The sequence below is a fragment of the Helobdella robusta genome (assembly GCF_000326865.2).
Source record: "Helobdella robusta unplaced genomic scaffold HELROscaffold_16, whole genome shotgun sequence".
NCBI classification, from domain to species: Eukaryota; Metazoa; Annelida; class Clitellata; order Rhynchobdellida; family Glossiphoniidae; genus Helobdella; species Helobdella robusta.
This window is the reverse complement of record NW_008703893.1, coordinates 760,657-776,660: the sequence shown is the minus strand read 5'-3', so window position 1 is coordinate 776,660 and position 16,004 is coordinate 760,657. Positions and strand designations below refer to the sequence as shown.

The 16,004-nt window shown below is 31.3% G+C and overlaps 2 protein-coding genes across 2 annotated transcripts; both read right to left on the bottom strand.

Annotated features, from left to right (window-relative positions):
• Window positions 1-774: 774 nt before the first annotated feature.
• On the bottom strand, window positions 775-4,689 carry HELRODRAFT_190812 (hypothetical protein). Its single transcript, XM_009015459.1, has 8 exons — window positions 4,538-4,689; window positions 4,186-4,313; window positions 3,747-3,884; window positions 3,242-3,395; window positions 2,240-2,335; window positions 1,560-1,735; window positions 883-1,160; window positions 775-861 (listed from the first exon to the last, which is right to left on the bottom strand). The coding sequence occupies exons 2-7, from the start codon at window positions 4,291-4,293 to the stop codon at window positions 1,059-1,061; spliced, it is 774 nt and encodes a 257-aa protein (XP_009013707.1). The 5' UTR covers window positions 4,294-4,313; window positions 4,538-4,689; the 3' UTR covers window positions 775-861; window positions 883-1,058.
• A 4,336-nt stretch (window positions 4,690-9,025) lies between these two features.
• HELRODRAFT_98101 (hypothetical protein) lies at window positions 9,026-14,528 on the bottom strand. Its single transcript, XM_009015790.1, has 10 exons — window positions 14,387-14,528; window positions 14,146-14,214; window positions 13,892-13,964; window positions 13,609-13,752; window positions 13,107-13,240; window positions 12,598-12,664; window positions 10,867-10,970; window positions 10,568-10,671; window positions 10,052-10,224; window positions 9,026-9,798 (listed from the first exon to the last, which is right to left on the bottom strand). The coding sequence occupies exons 1-10, from the start codon at window positions 14,429-14,431 to the stop codon at window positions 9,623-9,625; spliced, it is 1,089 nt and encodes a 362-aa protein (XP_009014038.1). The 5' UTR covers window positions 14,432-14,528; the 3' UTR covers window positions 9,026-9,622.
• Window positions 14,529-16,004: the final 1,476 nt, after the last annotated feature.

Genomic DNA, 16,004 nt, shown 5'->3' with positions numbered 1-16,004 from the left:
GTGTGTGTTTGTGTGTATGTGGGTGCGTGCATTAAATCTACACATTTCGACCAATAAAATGGAAACAAAACAAAAGATAGAAGATTGAAAGAACGCATATTAACAAAAGGAAGATCTGTAGTATAAAAATAATAAAATTAAAAAAAGAGCAATAAAATGATGAAAATAAAAATAATCACTTCAATTTAAATGTGTTGCCGCCCAACAAGCAAACACAAGAGTGTATATATATTAACACTTATACGAATTACTCACATAAAAACTAATAAATTATATAAAAAGAAATAAATATATCTATATTACTGAATCTTTCAACACACACACACCACACACACAGACACATTGTACGTGACAAAAGGGGATGTCTTGCAGTCGAACCCAGACAGTGCAACAGCATAGACGGGTGCCTTAACCGTTACACCACCTCGCATATAAAAAGGTATATAGGTATTTATATAATGACAGAGAAGCGATTATAAAAAATGATTTTAATTATTTATTTTATAATATTAATTAATTATTCTAACTCAGGGGTGAGCAAACTATGGCCCACGGCCCGCAAAGCTATTTTATGCGGCCCGCGAAGCCTTGTTCTCCACGGCCCTTCAAAGGTAAAATAGTTCTCAATGCGGCCCTCACAGCAAAAATTTCGCCCACCCCTGTTCTAATTAATCTAACAATCCATTTAAAAGCGAGATAAGGCATGAAAGAGATATCCTTAAAGAATATGCCGATTTATATTCTTTTAGTATTCTAACGACCAACATAGCCCAGTATTTTTTAAATTGTACGGTAGGTACACCTCGAGCTTTATTTAGATTTCTGAAACGGTAAAAAAGATTAAATAAAAATAGTTTTTTCATAAAAAATATATTATACAATATATATGCGTGAAAAATTGATTCATTATAAATACAAGATAGGTTAACATTGTCAACAGCAATGCAAGCAACAACGCCAAGAACGCATGAATTAAAATCAAATGAAAATATAAATTACTGATAGGAAAAAGATTGATTATAAACAATTTGAAAAATAAAATAATCGAAAATAAAAGGTCAAAATCCTTTCGTGAGACTGTTGACGAGATCAGAGGTCACTTGTATGACCCCCATGGCCAGGGGCCAGTAGGCGTGGAACTCCCTCAAGAAAGGGGCGGTCTAGTAATGGTGATCGTTGATGACGTCATGAAGTGATCGTTGATGACGTCATGAAGTGATTTTTGATAATGTCATGGAATGATGTAATTGCTATGTTTGATAGAAATATATCCATCCATCGATCTATCCATTCGTCTATTCATCAATTCATCCACTCATCTATCTATCTTCCTATCCAATTATCCAACTATCGACGCAATTATCAATTAATCCATCCATGCACACGTCTATCTAATTATACATCAAATTATCCATTTATCTATTCATCTAATAATCCATCCATTCATCTAGCCAATAATCCATCAATCTATCCACACACAAACACACACACACACACCTAACACAATAACCAACACAATCACCATCATATTACAAAAACAAATACAGCAGCAAGAGAACCTGCATAGCCAATTCTTTCACCCCATCAACAACTTGCTGGGGGATAGCCTCACTGAGTCCCTGCCTAACTGAGTCCTGGAAGAGGCACTGCAGCAGCATGCAACCGGGACTACCACCAAACTGGAGATCCGGTTGACCGCGGGTAAAGTTGCAATCGCCAAGTTGAAGGTCGAAAGCTTAAGGCGATGTTGCAGTGAGTGATGTCGCATCAGTTTTTGTGATGTTGCGTCATTTTTTTGTGACGTAATGATGGTGTAGTGATGTTGTCTTGATGTGATAATGATGTTGTTGCTGTTGTTGTTGTTTTGTGAGAAAACCAAAAAATTAGACAACTCAATTTAAAAATAAACAAACGAACAATAAATGTAAAAAAAAGAAGACACCAATCACAAAGCTCGGACATGCAGCATACAATTGAAAGAATATCATAAACAGCTCGTTTACAGAACATACAACGTATACATAAATTACTCAGCAACACTTTAAATGCCCAATTAACTGGTGATGAATGCATGTGCGAACAACGAAGGATAGTATATAAGTATGAGATGTGAGATGTGCTGGGCCGCACACAAAGTACACCAAATACAGAACATACAAAAAATACACACACAACCACGTACCACACACACACACACAAACACACACACACACACACACACACACACACACGTACACACCTTCTCCTGGAACTTTAACAATATTTGCAGAAAACTGGAAAGCCATTCCATTCATTGAAAGTTCATACGTTCCTCGATCACTCAACAGACCTCCGGCTATCAAAAATGTGTCAATATTACATGGTCATAATATTGGTATCTTATGCATACACACGCACAAACAATCACACGTACACACGTACATGTATATGCACTCACATTCAATTACACATTTACTCAAACATTCTCACTCATCAGACACATTACGCATCACACATAAACAACAGTTACTGCTGTATTTATTTTTGGTAAGTATTATTAATTATCAATGATTAATTCTTAATTGAAAAAAAATTTGTGGTTGAATTAAAACTTTAAAAAGCTTAATTTTTGAATTTATATATATATATTTAGGTTCAATTAATATATCTAATAAGTACTTACAAAATAATTTAGATTGAGACATAAACATTAATGTGCAAATTTTAAAAATTAACTTTATTTTATATGTAGTTAGTACAAGAGATTAAGCTGTGGAGATATATGAAAAAAGAAAGGGGCATAAACAACTAGACGAGCAGCAGAGTTAAAAGCTTTACTTGAAAGACAGAGTATAGAATCAGGAAGACCATAGTAGAGCAAGTTACAATAATCAATCCTAGATAAGACTAACGAAGTAACAAGAAGGAGAAAAGTAGGATTGTCAAGAAAAGGCAAAAGTTTTTTTATTCTACGTAGATGAAAGTAAGAACTTCTAGCAACACTATTAATCTGAGAAGAGAGAGACATAGTAGAATCAAAGATAAAACCTAGACTACGAAACTCGTAGTATCAGGTAAGATAATAGGAGGAATAGTAATAGAGCGTTTAGATTTATTAAAACAAATTAATTCAAATTTAGAAGGATTAAGTTTAACTCACATTGAGTCAGACCAAGCGATAATTGAAGAAAGACATAGAGAATTATGAAAGATACTATTGAGATTAAATGGAAGAAAAGAAATATAAATATAAGAAACCTACCCAAATTATATTTCCAATCCCCTAAACTCTGAACCCCAATATCGTTGACCGCCCACGTGATGTTTCCCCCGTCCACCGAAACTGTTGAGAGGGGTCTGGATGCTCTACTTACCCTGCCATTTGTTGCCTCGTAATCTACTTCTGTTATTGCTGCCTGTGTGTGTGTGGGTGTATATGTGTGTGTGTGAGTGTGGATGTGTGGTTGGGTGTGAATGTGTATGTACATGCATGTGTGTGTCTGTATGCATATGCTTTCAAACGAAAACTAAATATATTTAGAAAATATCATACATATTACCTGATAGTTTTAACAGTAGAACAAACTCTTTAACTAACTACAAAAACATGAGCTGTCAGTCAACCAGTCAATCAACAAACCAACTAACCAACCTACCACACAGCCAATCAATTGATCAATCAAACGAACAACTAATTTATTAATCAGCCAGCCAGCAAACCAACCAATCAATCAACCAACTGACCAACCAGCTGACCAATAGGATACCTGAGACTTTCCTTTACAATCGGGCAGAGTTAGTGTTTCCAACTTTTGCAGGAGCACCTCGAGAAGTTTGTTGGATGCGATGGTTGCAAAGTGGGCCAACATTTTTCTGGCTGCTTCTTTGGCCACGTCCTCCAATACCTTTCAACAATTTTCAATAAGTTGTTAGTCTCAAACTATTATTAAAAATAGACCTTTCAAAAGTTTGTATTCATCATCATGATTATTATTAATAATATTGTTTACATTTACACATTTTAAAGTGTCCAATAAAAAGTTAATGTCAGGTATGAATTGTAATAAAAATTATGAGAGTTTTCAAATTAAAAAAACGTAAAGGAGAGTTATAAAAAAAATTACACAAAAAATGTCAATTATATTTTTAAAATATTAGTCATATGAATCATGAATGTATTAAAATAATACTGGAAAACACTGAAACCTGTTGTGAAGAGTTTGATCCATCTAGTGACTTCAAATAATTGATATCAGGAAGGTCCCACTCGTCTTTCACTGTGTCATAGGCCAGTTGCAAAAAGTTTAATGCCATTCTCAATTCTACTTTCAATTCTTTTAAAGCAGTAACAGTTGATTTTTTATTTAACCAATCTTAACAACAGACATCTCCTAACTACCATCAAAATGAATTGTCAACCAAATCAAAACAAATTTTTTAAAAAATCGACAATGGAGCTATTTAAAAATATCTAATTATCTGTTTTAATATTAATTTTAATACTTTTATTTTAATTAATTTTATTTTTTTATTGATATTTTAATGTTTTACTTTGAATTTAATAATCTCAGTTTACAAAAATTTATTCATAAAAAATGAATGATTTATAATCAAACTATATTGCTAAGATTTATAAACTACCACAAACACTAATCACGTTGAAATATCCTGCCTAAACAGAACCAAATAGAACTGAAGCACTTTAATTTTTAAATGTCCAACCAAGCCAAACAAACAATGAAGGTTAGCTAAGTGGGAGACGCAAACGTGCTATATTTAAAATGAGTTTTTATGGAAAAGCAATCCAATTACAAACCAATAACAAAAGAATAATAATGATTAAAGCAAATTTAGTTAAGTATACTCTTGCATATAAATTAAATAAGGTCTTAATCAGTTGTGTGCATTCAATGATGCTTAGAAAATCATTTTACTGAGACTTTTATGATGTTAAAGCAGTTAGCTATTGAGTAATAATGGATATGTTGTTGTATAAGTTAATTGAAAGGTGATCAAAAGCCTTGGGTGTTGTGATAAATCTCTCGATAAATAAGTCAATTACAGGATATATTGTTAGTTTGAGCAATCTTGTGGCAAGTCAACCACCTAGCCATATCAGTGGATGGAGAGGTTCGACTGACCAAGCAATCCAGAACGGTTTTGTAGCTTTCTAAGTGTTTTTTGGTGTTTAATTTAAAAGAGACAAAATCAATGTGTTATCAATTTTTTTATTCCACAAAAATAAATTTAAATCGTTAAATTAACTGAAATCGTGTGTTAGAAGGTGACACTAAGTGTAACATCAATATCGGTTTAAAAATTAACGCAGGTTTTCAATCAAATTGTTAAAACTAAGTTACAAACCAAAGCTTTCTAAAAGAAACTATCGAAATACAATACAACTCAGCGTTACAAAATGAATATTTATAATTAAAAAATGTAAAAATAAGTTAAATTTATTTTATTCAAAAGCATTGAGATGAAAATCTGTTGAACCAGCTATAACTAAACCGCAAAAATATAAAATAGACCAAACATATTCGGTCAGATATTTATATAAAAGTTCAATAAGTAACAGACAACAGGTGATAATAATTAACCACTTAACCAATTTATTGCTACAGGTGTACCACAAATTTATATCACGAAAATATTCTCATTTAATTTAAAAAACCCATCATCATCTTCATCTTCAAATTTATATCACGAAAATATTCTCATTTAATTTAATCCTCATCATCATAAACATCATCCTTACCATCATACTCATCATACTCTATAACCAGTTGTTTGTTAGCAAGATGATATCGGTTCTTTTATGAACAAAAGAATCCAGCAAACTTCGCTAACGTAGCACTCAAGTTTAAAATTACAATCTATACATATCAATATAATAAATAATAATGGCAAATAAAAAAGCAGCTTGAATGAACAAAAAATAATTTTCAAGTAGGGCATAGAAAACGCTGATAAGAAGTTGTTAAATACAAATGAATGGCCTTTACAACGGACAATTGGTCGCAATTAAACGATCAAAAAAAAGCAATAACACGTGGAACATATATAAGGCACGCTGTTGATAAGTCACATCCCAAAATGAATGATGAGAATATGGAAAAGAAATTGCGATAAATATTAAATAAAAGAACCGCAAAAATAATATTCCCTAAGCGTCATCTTTAAAAAAATGCAACAACCAGTGTAAATTTTACAAAAAATGTAAGGCTGTATTAATTATAAATCACATGTGTACTGTACACGTTAAATTAATTTCAGAAATTTTACAAATTAAAAATAATTAGAAACAAATTACTACATTTGATCAATAAAAATTAAAAAGCGTAGGTGTGAACAGTGCGTCTCTCTCTCTCTCTCTTTCTCTCTCTCTCTCTCTCTCTGTGTGTGTGTGTGTGTGTGTGTCTTTACGATGAACGAACAAAATATCATGAACACTGTTATTGTGATTAGATAAGTAGTAACAATTAATTATAAAATCTAGTTAGACGTAACTTAAGAACACAACCAACATAACAAACATACAAACAAACACGTAAACATATAAATATACAATTGTGCAAAAACCTAAGCATACATCCATACAGACATAAGAAACAAGCAAAAAAGCCTAAACAAAACCGAAACCTACAAAGAAGTTGTACTAGTAAAAAGACAAAATGAACTGAGGTTTGAAAGTGATAGAAAACAAACAACACACACATTAACACATAAACACACACACACACGCACACACACACACACACACACACACACACGCACACACACACATATATATATATATATATATATATATATATGATTATAGTAACACTATTTAAATTATAGTATAACATAAATAATAAATACAACTATTAATGTTATTGCAATATAATAACAAATAATATTCTTTATGCTTCATGTTATATCATAACGCTGAACTGTGTAAATTAATTTTACAATAAAAGTATAAAATGTTTTTGAAAAATTAATGAAACGAATGAATGAAACAAATGAATGAAACAAATGAATGAATGAATGGATGAATGAGTGGATGAATGAGTGAATGCATGCATGCATGCATGCATGCATGTATGTATGTATGTATGTATGTATGTATGTATGTATGTATGCATGCATGCATGCATGTATGTATGTATGTATGTATGTATGTATGTATGTATGTATGTATGTATGTATGTATGTATACGTATGTATGTATGTATGTATACGTATGTATGTATACGTATGTATACGTATGTATTGAATTGAATTGAATGGTCAAGCAAATGGTCAATTAATGAGAATAGAGATATGAACCATGTATAATTATTATTATAAGTAACGTGAAATATGCTCATTAACCAACAAAATATCAGTCTGAAAAACGTAAGAAATCGCAATAACAATAATACAAATAATAATAATAATAACAACAACATAAAAATAATAATAAATAAAACTCAGTGAAGAGGAGAAGATGACGAGCAAGCTATTCAGCTGACAACGAATTGCGAAATCCTTTGTGGCAAAAGAAACTACATTGATCAACACCAAAAATTAATATAGGCTAATTAATATCATCATCAGCGCCATCATCATCATCATCTCAATCATAGTCGTAATTACAATCACAACTAACTATCATCATCGTCATCTTTTCAACATCACCACCATCCTAATCATCGTACAGTACACTCAATTAAAAATAACCAAACTAGAAACACGTATGCGACTTTCGCCAAAATGTTATGAAATAATGTGTGTCAGTGATAAAATATAACAATAATAATAATAACAACAACAACAACAATAATAATAATAGAAACAATAATAGTTATTTTAGTTATAATTATAAATGATGGTTACAATTAATAATAATTATTGTTAATATAGCTCCAGACAAAAACATGAGATTAAGAATTATTGCTCCATTGAATAAGGCACTGATGAAAACTCTATATATCTATTTCATATATACAAACCATTTTCAAGGAGATAATATTAATCTAGATGATTAAAACGTAAATGAACAACTATTAATTGACTAACTAAATAATTAGTAAATCAATTAAATAACCGTAAAACAAACAATTATGAAAAAAATATTTAATTTACTAATTTAGTGATTCAATAAAGTCATTGATATGTTGAAGAAATTTCTCTCTCTCTCTCTATCACTCTCTCATTTTATATTTTTCTATTCATTTTTCTATATATCTTTCTCTCTCTCTCTTTCTTTCTTTTCTTCCCCTCTATCTTATCATCAAAGACTAATCAATGTGTTTTGTGTCGTGAAAGGAAAACAGTGTAAATATATCTCTCAGAGAAAGAATTGCACAAATTTTGAAAAAATATTTTGGAGAAATGTTAACAAAATCTATTAAAAAATAATAACAAAAATAATAGGAATAATAATAATAATAATATTATTATTATTACCTGGTCCAGCAGCAAAAAATAAATTCTTTAATGAACATAAATAAGAAATTATATACAAACAAGAAAGGCAATTACCAAAACTTTGATGGGATTAATAACCATTGAATGAAAACGTAAGCAAATAAATAACACATATAAAAATTAATTAATTGAAATAATTATCTGAAATAAATAAGGAATATAAAATAAATAGATAAACAAAAGTGATTAATTATAAAAATTAATGAATGAATAAACAAAGCAAGGCAAAATCATAAAGGCACACACAAACACCACACACACACATACACACACACATACACGCACACATCTTCAATAATGTGCAACGAAATTAGGAAGGGAATGGAAAGCGAGAATGAACGAATGAAAAAAATCCGTGAAAAAATGAATGAGAGAATGAATGATTGATTGAATGAATAAACGGATAAACGAATGAATGATGGATAAATAAATGAATGAACCATGCAAATCAGTAAATAACCATATCAGCAAATACACACATAACGTGAAATTGCTAGCATCAATCAACATATAATGTTTGTTGTTGCACACTGTTTCACACACACACCACACACACACACACAGACACACACACACACAGGCAGTTATGTTGGAGAAAGATATTTGAAAAACATTTAGTCACAAAAATATGTACCCCTCAAAAATATCATTGAATATTCACAAGCCAATTATGCTATCTCGAAACACATGTCAACTAATGTAGACTGACATACAGACCAAGCGGAGAAATAATAATTTTATGATCGAACAACAAGCCGGCATAGAATGGACAATGAAGAAGTTAACTCATCTTTGTTGTGAAAGCATTATAACATCATTAAGATGAAAATAACGAAATAATAATATACATCATATCACTTTTGGACCAATCGTTATATCAATGAATAAATTATTTAACGAAGCAACTAAACTTTTATAACTCTAAATTCAAACTACAAATGAATTGAAACCACAGCTAGCAAACGTTATTACCCAATGAATCAACACCTTGAAGCAAGATTTTCAACAAAGAAAATTACACAAATTTTCAAAAAACCAGCAAACCAACCGGACAATCCACCCACATAAAAATCCAACCAACTAAACAAAACCGACCAACCAAATGACATGCACAAACCAGCTAAGTGAGCTATCCAGGAAATATATTTCCCTGAAATAGAATGGCAAAACCTATGAGAGAATTGGATCAGTTGAGGACCCCAGAGACGACTTTAACATAGGAGGAAGGAAAGTAGCCCCTTCTACCAGCGTAGGTGCCCTCCAGCCAGTTCTCATCGATGCGCACCACGTTGTGGATGATGCAGCCCGTCTTGAACTCCAGCTCGTTGTTGTTCTCTGCCTCAAAGTCGTACAATGCCTCCGCTCTCACTTCCGCTTGTTCTGCCGGTGGGAAAGAGGGAACATAATTACTTTGGAAAAGTAAAAGAAAATTGAAATGGGATAAGAATTGCTAGTCCATAGTCTTGATCATTAATCAGTCATTCACACAACTTGATAAGCAACCTAAAAGCGTATAGAGACATCAATGAACCAACCAACCAACCAGACAAGCAACCAATCAACCGGTCGGCCAGCCAGTCGGTCAGCCAATCATCGAACCAATCAGCCAACCAACCTTCATGCATGGTATGTATAGGAGGACTGCGAGGTGTGATGAAGTGACTGGGATCAATGGTCTTCAGAGACCTGCCAGCACCGCCCCCACCACTGCCTGATGACGAGTAACTGCTTGGCGAGGAGGGCTGGCGATCTCTTTTTGGTACCACGTGCGATGCTGCTGAGTCACTTCTGAATGGTCATTTCATTGATAGTTTTGTGGTTTTTAGTTCATTTTAAAAATTATGTTTTGATGGTTGGTCAGTTGGTTGGCTGTGTGTGTGGTTGGTTAGATGATTGGTTGGTTGTGTGGTTGGTTAGATGGTTCGTTGGTTGCGTGTGTGGTTGGTTCGTTGGTTGACTGTTTTGTCAAAGGATTGGTTGAACGATTTGTTAGCTGAATAATTTGATTAAAAATTCGTTTAACCAAGAAGTCAGGTGTTTCATTAATAAGTGAGATAAAGTACAATGCGTATGTATGTATAGATGAATGAAAGAAGAGATAGTCATAAAAAGAGAGAGAGAGAGAGAGTACTTTTTTTGAAGAGAGTTGGCCAGATTTTCGAGTAATGAAGTACATTTTCTGTGATAGACCAGCTCTGCCTTCACAAACGCCAGTAACTGAGATATCTGCTCTGCCTTTATAATGCATTCATACATACATTGTTTGTTTGTTTGTTACATTGTATGGAAGCATTTATATGAAAATCTTCATTGGATAACACTAAAAAATATATTATTATCGAAATACATTAAAAATACTGAGGCACATGCTCTGTCATCACAAACAACTCCATGAAATTACATGGCATGATCCATTCGTCACCAACTCACATCATTATCTAGCAGGTTGCCCATTGCATTCTCTGCCAGAGCCTTGCTCTCTTCGAATTTCTCCTTTGCCAGATTCAACTCATCCTCTGAAACTGAGGTCCCTGATTGATATTCATGAGGGATATAAATAGAAAAATGGGAGGTAACCTAGATTTGATTGATAGATTGGTGAGTTAGCAAACGAATAAATTAACAGAAAGACTACATATATTTGTGAAAGAATTATAATTTGCTTTTAGATTTAAACAACAAACGGAGAGGCAATGTTTATAAGCATTGAATGTTAACTAAGGATATTTTCTTTACATCACAAATTATAATAATACCAACTAATTCCAAGCAAGTTATGTTTAGTGGCAAGTGCATGTAGATTATACAACTCATAATAATATACATTGTTTATGTGCAAACAGTTTTATATGCATATTAGCTTGCAGGTTTAAAGGGAAAGAGTTCTAAATATTAATTAAATGAAACAATTAATTGAGTGATTGATTAATTGAATGATTGATTAAATATTTAATTAATCAATTAAACAACTTTATTAAACAAATAAGTTAGGATACAATACAACATACAAATAAATGCAATATAATATATACAATTAATATATTCTATTTTATCCATATGCCCCAGAAATTATTTTCAACTAAGGTACACTGAGTAAGCCCCAAGTAGAGTAAATGAATGAATGAATGAATGAATGAATGAATGAATGAATGAATGAATGAATGAATGAATGAATGGATGAATGAATGAATGAATGAAAAAATCGATATTTAAGTAAAAATAAAATGTTGAAAAAGCAATTAGATAAATAAATGACTAAATAAATACATAAAATCGAATTCTACTGTGAAACTATCTCAAATAAATTCTTTTCAAAATAAATGAATGAATGAATGAATGAATAAATGAATGAATGAATGAAAGAATGAATGAATGGATGAATGGATGAATGGATGAATGGATGAATGAATGAATGAATGAATGAATGAATGAAAGAATGAATGAATGGATGAATGGATGAATGAATGAATGAATGAATGAATGAATGAATGAATGAATGAATGAATGAATGAATGAATGAATGAATGATTGAATAAATAAATAATAATCGAATTCTAAAGTGAAATTAACCAGAAGGTTTATAAATGGACAGTGCAAAAAGTTAAGAAAAAATAGTTTTGCGTAAATTTGAATGGATTTAAAAGATGCCAACATACCCTCTGTAGAGATTGGTGTTAAGAAGTTTTTTTTATTACGTTATTATAATATTTATTTTAAAAATAAATCCATAAAAAAAAAACAAAATTTAATTAGAAATTCTTCAAAACGGCATAAAACCAGAAAACTATATTTAAACTTTATAGATATGTGTCTTTAAGTGTACTAAATTTATACAGGCAAAACACAGATAAAAACAAAAACGCATAAAAGGTTATCAGTAGCAGCAATATAACATCAACAAATCCCTGGATGTTTTCATAACAAGGACACAATGACACTAATTATAACATTATTTTCGCATTATAAAACTGGAAACAGCTATGTTAATGTAATGAGTATCAACATTTGAAAAATTACATTAATAAAAAGTTATATTGAAAATTAACACAAGCAATGCATCAGCAACAAAAACAACCCAAAGAACCATGACAAAAACAACAAAACAACACTAACGACTACACTAACAATGACATTAACAACATGAACACATACATCACTAACCCTTTGAATGTTTCCTTTTCTTGCAGTCATAATCAAGCCTTCTACCAACCAACTTTTTCCTATGAAACTAACATAATAATAATAATAACAGAAATAACAATAATAATAATATTGATAACAATAGAAACCAAACCACATCCATGAAACCAATGAATATAAAAGCAACACAACCATTAATAGCAGCAATGGTGGTAAAAGTTATTGCGTTTTCATGATGTTAAAAACAGCAGTCAGTTATATCAATGTTCATGTTTATCATTGCCTATACTAAATATGCTGTGAATTTTGCTTCAGATTCTAAAAATACAAATAAGTCAAGACTAGCAATGGTAAATAAATTGAAGAATCTCATGTAGTGACAAATAATCAAAAAAAAAAAAATAAAACATAGCTATATGAAAACATAAATAAAATAATTATGCAACTAATAAATAAAATATATCTACTTAGATAATTTCAACAAAAATAGAAAATGATGAAAAAGAAATGAAAAAATAAATATTCCTAACATTGACTTCTTTGATTTCTTTGTTCTCCAGTTGATGGATGGGTTCCAGAAAGTTCTGCTTCACACTGTCTTCTAACTTGTACTTCTCATCTGCCATCTCTCGGAAGCATTCACTCATGTCCATCAATGCACCACCTAAATATTATTTGGTTGTCTTCATTTCAACAAAAAAATTAGTAGATGAAAATACTGAAAATACCACTGAAACACTTTTATGATTATAAATTACACTGCTATCTCATGACAATGTAATGCCAAAATATTTTGTCTTCTCGTGTATAAAACTCAACATTATATACTGTAGATTCCAACCGGCCAGAGATTGTGCATCTCTTTCTACTTAACCAAATAAACTTCTAAAATATAAAAAATGTTTAGAAACTATCCACCAGCACAAACATTATGTTTAAAAAAGCCTCCAATGTTTGAAGACCATAATGCTACAACATTACAAACCAATTGATAAAAAAATATCCCATAAGCAAATAGCTAAGTAAGCTAACCATAGAGTGATGTGGTTCCTAACTCAGGACCATATTTGACCAGGCAGTCAGCAAGGAGGCCCTCAGGTTGCGGGTAGGCCATGTTGCTTGACTGACCTTTGATCTTTGATATGCCACGAGAGGCAGCCATTTTGGCCCTAGAGGCTGTTGATTATATCAAACATGATGAAGATTTTTTGTAAAAAAGTAAAAATTACTTCTAAAAACTCTAATGATAACATCTAGAAATTGTTATTAAATGTTATATTTTTTTTAATTTATAAAACTTGTAAATAATATTAACCAGGATTTGGCTGCAAAAGTTCAGTGACTTTGCTGGCAAGTTCATGCATTAGTTTCTCAAGCACATCTGTTTTCTTATAAAAAATTAAATTAAAATAATTGGTTTGAAGAATTTAATGACTGAGGGTCACCGTTCTTCATATTAATTAATCATTAACATATTGATTAATAAGATTCATTCTGTCATTAATGTAATATGATAATTTAATCTTAAATTTCAAAAAAAGAAAAAAAAACTAAAATAATTTAAAATACCTTTTCCATGTCAACAAACACATCATCTAGCTCAGTACCTTTTGCTCCTGCTATTTTCTCACTCATGAACTTAAAATTTATAATTTAAATTATCATGATTTTTTGTGTATTTTAGATATTTTTCAAAATTTTCCTTTTATATATTTATTATAATTTTATTTTATATCACCATTCAATAAAATTTTAAGACAGACGGGAATAAAATTTTTATAAATTGAAGTAAATTCAGTTAAACGTTAACCTGGTTGGCCTTGTTAACTTGCTTTTTTAATCCAGCAATCGACATTTTAAATCGAAATTGTCGTAGAAACTTTAAAACTGCCTGGATGTTTCGTTTTTAATTAATAATAATTATTTCCGATTTATGTACAACCAGAAATTTTTTCGCGAGTACGTAAGTTAACGTGTTGTTCTTTTAATTTAAACAGGGTTGTACTTACTGACTGAACGTTTTTTTTTAGTTTATCGTTGAACTAGCAGTCCAGTACAACAATCAAACTGATGGCTCATTTATGTTTTAATTTAAATTAAAACATGACAGTATAATTAGAATAAATAACGTTGCAATGTCATATCGTTTTACAGTATGAACGTTTAACTTTTGTAGGGGACCTCTGCCCATATCTACCTAAGAAAGGAATGAAGGCCTTAGTGTTATCGGCGTTTTATTTTATTTTACATCTCTTAGACTCAGGCATTTGCTTTTCAAATAACCACCTTGACTTTGGGAAGACCAAAATTTATGTGGGAGGTCCATTTACAAAAACAGAAAATTTTTTTAATACATTTTTGGATGAAGATGGGAAGCAAAATTCAACATGAATTGCTATTAAACTGAAGACCATAAAGTGATTTCAAACGACCGACAAAGCTATTGTGTACTCATTGAACCAAAAGTAATGGTGGACAAGGCACCCAAGAAAGAGATCAAGTTTTTCCAGACACAGCTAAGAATGAAAACTACAACGAACCTTACAAACAACGGGTTGAAGACATATAAATTTGGCTGTGAAAAAAGGGTCACATAATATTTGGCAATAAATAAATATAAATATAAGGGCAATATTTGGGGTCACATAAATTTTATCGAAATTAACTTAAAGTTTAGCTTGTCGCATTATTTATGCGATGACAACAGCTGTTAAATTATTTCTCAATGAGTTTGTTAATCGTAAGTAAAGTTAATATACTAAAATTATGCCTTTTATCAATATTTATGATGTTATTAGCGTGAACTTGGATTGTTTATTCATATTCTAAACTTTGACAGAACATGATTCATGTAACTCTCTTTTCTAAGAACTCTTGACGTGAACCATCATCCTACCCATGTTTATATATACGTCTCATATTCATAAAGAGTGCCTACATTTATATCACGAATGATAAATTTTAATTTGAAGAGTATCTTCAAATTGAAAGAAAATGAATCTTGGCACTTGTCAACGCATCTTTCACTGACTCAATCTTAAATTTGTTCTTAACAAACTTTTTTCTTTTGTGATTATTGAGACTTTTTAAAAAGTGTCCTTGTGATTTTGTGCTTGAGCTCACAACTCCAGATGTAAGATGTTTGAATGATGCTATTGCGTAGTGCCTCTTTATCTTCGTATCTTGCAGTGTTCATGTTCATGTCGCTGCTTTATGACATACCATGGTAAGTTAGTTAACATCACGCTTCATGAAGCGATCCTCAAAACGCGCATGTGGTCGTCAGAGCCGCCACTTCAAAACCACCTCTGAAAACGGGATGATGTGGCGGAAAGTTAAACGTCGTTTCCAATGTCGACTTTAACATGTTGGAGTTGGAAGACCACCAGGATGTTCAGCTTAGAAAGCGCACCTAATCGTTCATCCAC

What these genes read in the sequence shown, in the direction of transcription:
- HELRODRAFT_190812 (XM_009015459.1), bottom strand. Translation starts at nt 4,293, where the DNA reads ATGGCATTAAACTTTTTGCAACTGGCCTATGACACAGTGAAAGACGAG. An exon ending in ATTGTAAAGGAAAGTCTCAG is followed by an intron (nt 3,396 to 3,746) that starts GTATCCTATTGG and finishes ACACACACACAG; the next exon opens with GCAGCAATAACAGAAGTAGA. An exon ending in TGAAAGAATTGGCTATGCAG is followed by an intron (nt 1,161 to 1,559) that starts GTTCTCTTGCTG and finishes CACCATTACTAG; the next exon opens with ACCGCCCCTTTCTTGAGGGA.
- HELRODRAFT_98101 (XM_009015790.1), bottom strand. Translation starts at nt 14,431, where the DNA reads ATGTCGATTGCTGGATTAAAAAAGCAAGTTAACAAGGCCAACCAG. An exon ending in AAGTTAACAAGGCCAACCAG is followed by an intron (nt 14,215 to 14,386) that starts GTTAACGTTTAA and finishes ATAAATTTTAAG; the next exon opens with TTCATGAGTGAGAAAATAGC. An exon ending in GAAAAGGAAACATTCAAAGG is followed by an intron (nt 10,971 to 12,597) that starts GTTAGTGATGTA and finishes ATGAATATCAAT; the next exon opens with CAGGGACCTCAGTTTCAGAG.